The sequence below is a fragment of the Vigna unguiculata genome, chromosome 1 (assembly GCF_004118075.2).
Source record: "Vigna unguiculata cultivar IT97K-499-35 chromosome 1, ASM411807v1, whole genome shotgun sequence".
NCBI classification, from domain to species: domain Eukaryota; kingdom Viridiplantae; phylum Streptophyta; class Magnoliopsida; order Fabales; family Fabaceae; genus Vigna; species Vigna unguiculata.
In genome coordinates this window covers 4674096-4678342 of record NC_040279.1, presented here as the reverse complement: position 1 = coordinate 4678342, position 4247 = coordinate 4674096, and the positions used below count along the sequence as shown (strand labels likewise).

The following is a 4247-nucleotide window of genomic DNA, read 5'->3' as shown; positions in this document are numbered from 1 at the left end:
AAATCAAAAGTTTCTTGAGAACATATCATGCTCTCTTTCTTCAACCTCTATGAATACATTTATTCGAAAAATAATAATAACAAAAGACCAAAAATTATCCTTTTATAAGTTTCCTAATTCAAAATTAAAATATATGCTACACTATTAATTGATTGTGACCAATATAATTGAAACATCTCATTAAAAGTTCTTCTTTAAAATTATTAAATGAACAAATAAAAAACATTTGAATTAAAAACACCATATTATCATTATATTTTTCTCCTTTCTCTTCTATTTCTTTTTTTTTCTCAACCTTATTCTTCAGTTTCTTTCTTTTTCAATTTTCTTTTCTCTAATTTTTTTCTCCCGATTCCTTCTCTTTAATTTCTTTCTTCACTAATTTTTTTCTATATTTTTTCTTTTTTCTTATCTCTTTTATCATAATTTGAGAATATCCTTTTCAATAATTATTAAATATTTTATTTTTATCTCTATGTCTTTACTCTTTCTTTTCTTTCCTTCTTCTCTCATCAATATTCTCTTAATTTTATATTTATTTAAGAAACAAACTCATAAAAAACAATTTAAAAATTTGTGATAAAAATTGAGTTGATAAATACTTTTAGTACCTGTCATTTAAAAATACAAATAAAAATTGAAAAAAATATATAAAAATTAGATATTAAAAAGAAAAGCTCTCATATCATCTCCGGAGAAACCAAAAACATTATGATGTTTAGTTTGAAAAACAAATATTAATGCCACACTAAAAGAATATGAAAGTAAGTAATAAATGTCATAAATTACACCATGATAAAATAAAAATTAGATTCACACAAAAATTATATGATAAATTAAACAAGACTCTCTAATTTTCATACTACTTTCAAAAAATACTCTCTGATATCCACTAATATTTCATTTAATTTTTATTATATAAATTATCTTTTCTAAATTTAATTAAAAAATTAAAAATTATAATAATACTCTAAAAAGACTGCTCAAGATGATGTCCAAGACCAAGAAAGTAATTTATATAACCCAAATGTTTGAGAGAAACTTTTGCAGTGAGAAAACTTGTAAACTTTTATCAAAACTGTGGACCATTAAATGACGATGGTGTCATTAACATCTATAAAATAGATAACATGATACTGACATTTGGAGAAAAATAATAAGGAGCGACTCTTGTTGATCCAAAATACAAATTGAAGAATCGTTTATTGTAATTTGTTAAACCATTATCAGGGTGCTTATTTTAAGCTATAATTCCAAATCTAAGAGGCTCTGTCACATAAATTGTTTCTTCAAAATAAACCATTTAAAAAAAACATTTTTTACATCCAGCCAAAAATATATTATTTACATCCAGCTGAAACCATAGTGAGTATAATATATAATGTAGATTATAATTGACTTCACCATTAGAGAAAAAGCCTCATGCAAATCAAATCCTAACACTTGAGCAAACTCATGCATGAATTACCTCCAAATATTTTGGTTGGCCACAGGATTTTGCACAAACTCTCAGGTTCATTTCTCTTTTAATTTTCTTTTTCCTTTAATAAAGTTACAAATCATAAGGCTGATAAGTACACTCCAACAGGAACATTGAACCTAGGACACTTCAAACACTAGCACACGTTGTTCCATGCCATGTAAGATTTATTGAAAATGAGATTAAGTTTCATCAACCATAGACGACGTTCGAGGATTTTGGCTTGTCAGAATTAAAGTCTCACCTACCTACAGTTCAGAGGGCTCCATCAAAATATACAACACCATGAAACAAGAACATACAAAGACACTGCACCCTCTATATACAAAAATTATTTCAGCAGAGATCACATGCTATAGTGAGTAACATTAGCTCTAGCAAGCTATCACCTTCAAATGTTTCCTCAACGAGGTTGGTGGATTCGGTGAGACACACCCTTCACATTCACACGTTGTGCTGCCTTCTCAACATGCTTTGCAAGCCCTGAAGGGGACTTAGGAACCCTTTCCTTTGGTGATTTTGGTGCCATGTTAATAAGAAGAGCTTTAACATCCTTGTTAAGATCTGATCAAGAAACAAATTAGACAATGCAGAAACAAATTAGCTAACTACCAACTGAAAGATGTAACATTCAAAAGGAAAGATCCTTTCAATAGCAGTAAAAACAGTAAGTAATTCACATACTTACATGAATGATACCACCACCATACAGAATAAGCATAACATATGAATAATATGATTAACAATACGACCATAAAACATGTCATAATTGAAACAGACAAATCATATAGCATTTGAAACAAAGATGAATCATGTAAGTAGACAAGCACATAAGAAAATGTTGAAAGATGTTCTATAAACAGTCACAGATCAGTTAGCTGTTTAGCTTCAATGCTTACCAGGAGTAGCCAATTTTCCATCATTAGGATTATCCTGAACAGGATGATCTTGAGATTCGCAGGACAGTACCAATTGCTCAAACTCGTTTTCTAGAACATTGAAGTCTTCTTCCATGACAAGATCAAAAGATTCTGAGAGCATGTTCTCTATATCATTAGTAGAGTCATTAGCAGCTTCTTCAAACTCTTCCTCCTTATGCTGACTCAACCAGTAATCACGAAACCATGTTGAAGATTTGACAAGATCCCACCATTGAGGTGAAAAATCCTCAACCTGACGAAGAGCAGCTGGTATGAACAGAGGTGCATTTGGGTTCAGAGCAGAACTTCTTCCAGAGACCAATGCCATCACACCTTGACAGCCAGTTACACTAACTTGAAGTCAATCTACACAGTACACCAAAGCAAAATATCAATTTACATTATGTTGTTCATGCATCAGAAAAAACATAATTCATTTTAGTATATATTCAACACTACTCAAACATATTAATGACAACATTTGAGACTATCCATACCCTATCAATAACATTTGACATACTTTAACAACTATTTTCATAAATTACAATTTTCCATTTAGAAAAACACAAAGCCCTCAAAGATTCTTGTTTTTGTTTTCAATTATAAATACTTTTGGAGGTGCAATTTGATTCATGAAAAGTGTTTCTTTTTTTTTTTCTTTTCAAAATGGTCCAGGCAGCGAGGCATAATCACAACAGAAAGTGATGGAGAATTTATATACACCAATGCAGTATCACTTAAAAGATAAGAAAAAAGAAGAGTAAAAAGAAAAGTCTTTTACCTTTAGTTCGATTCCTAAAAACAAGGTAGTGTAGGCAAGATCTATAGTTTCAGGAATTTATACCAGAAAATAGAATAACAAACAGATCACAGGATCAAATAAACCCAGTGAACATCCAATGTAAGAGACTCATTCAGTTGAGCTAACAACTACATGATCCACTCATGGTTTGTAAATAGCAACAGCACCACCCTCCTGATTTAACATTCAACCATCACAAGTACAACAAACCCATAACACTATATATCCAATCAAACCAGAGATCAAAAGAACCAAAACAACATAGCCAGCGATCAGTTACAAGATCGAGCCCCCTCTCACGGACCCACCAAAAAGATCAGAAATCAAAGAAACCACCACTCAAAACCAGTGAGAAATAAAGTAAAAACAACAACAAAAATTCAATCTTTTAGTACTGCCCGCACACATACACAAACGAAAGTCGCTATGCACAATAGGATCATCATATAAGAACTAAAGAAAAAAAAAACCTTAAAAAGGGTTCATTCACTTGAAAGAAAAAGGTCGGTGCAGAGTAGACTAACTGCATCAGAATAAGACCCAGTTAAAAAAATGCAATCTTTATATTACTATCCGTACAAAAAGCACGATCTAATCTAAGCCCTGAAACTTAGATCAATATACTACCATTTAAAGTAATAAAGAAACAGAACAGAACAAAAAATTGATCACGAGAAAATTGCAGCCATCAAGTGTTCACACAAACATATGAAGAAAACATGATGCTCCATGGTCACCTAGTTTCCGGGTACCCAACACTGACGTTGTTGATTTGCGAAGAAAGATCACAACTGCAGAGTGACTGAGTAAGTGACTCAAAGGAAGATAAATAACGACAGGGAAAAAGGGATAAAGGGAAAGGGACAGCAGCCTCGAGCTTCGGAACTACCGAAGCTAAGGTTAGGAAGGAGTGGAAGCAACACGTGGCCTGAAAGCGACACGAGTGATCAACGGTGGAGAGAGAAAGAACTGATCGGACGGTGGAACAAGAAACAGGTGGAGCAGATATTTTCAGATAAGGTTCAATTATGAGTAGTAACGTTCT

General features: G+C 32.0%; 1 protein-coding gene across 3 annotated transcripts; it reads right to left on the bottom strand.

Moving 5' to 3' along the window:
• Nucleotides 1–1495: 1495 nt before the first annotated feature.
• Nucleotides 1496–4207, bottom strand: LOC114184384 (protein EARLY RESPONSIVE TO DEHYDRATION 15-like). Of its 3 annotated transcripts, none has more exons than XM_028071706.1 (4): nt 3940–4207; nt 2380–2766; nt 1870–2044; nt 1496–1728 (listed from the first exon to the last, which is right to left on the bottom strand). In XM_028071706.1, exons 2-3 carry the CDS (start codon nt 2726–2728, stop codon nt 1884–1886), a joined length of 510 nt encoding a protein of 169 aa, XP_027927507.1. In that variant the 5' UTR covers nt 2729–2766; nt 3940–4207; the 3' UTR covers nt 1496–1728; nt 1870–1883. The 3 variants fall into 3 exon arrangements, with proteins under 3 accessions (XP_027927507.1, XP_027927502.1, XP_027927499.1); XM_028071701.1 differs by adding an exon at nt 3673–3725 and having other exon boundaries at nt 1496–2044; nt 3940–4044; XM_028071698.1 differs by having other exon boundaries at nt 1496–2044.
• Between the last annotated feature and the right edge of the window lie 40 nt (nt 4208–4247).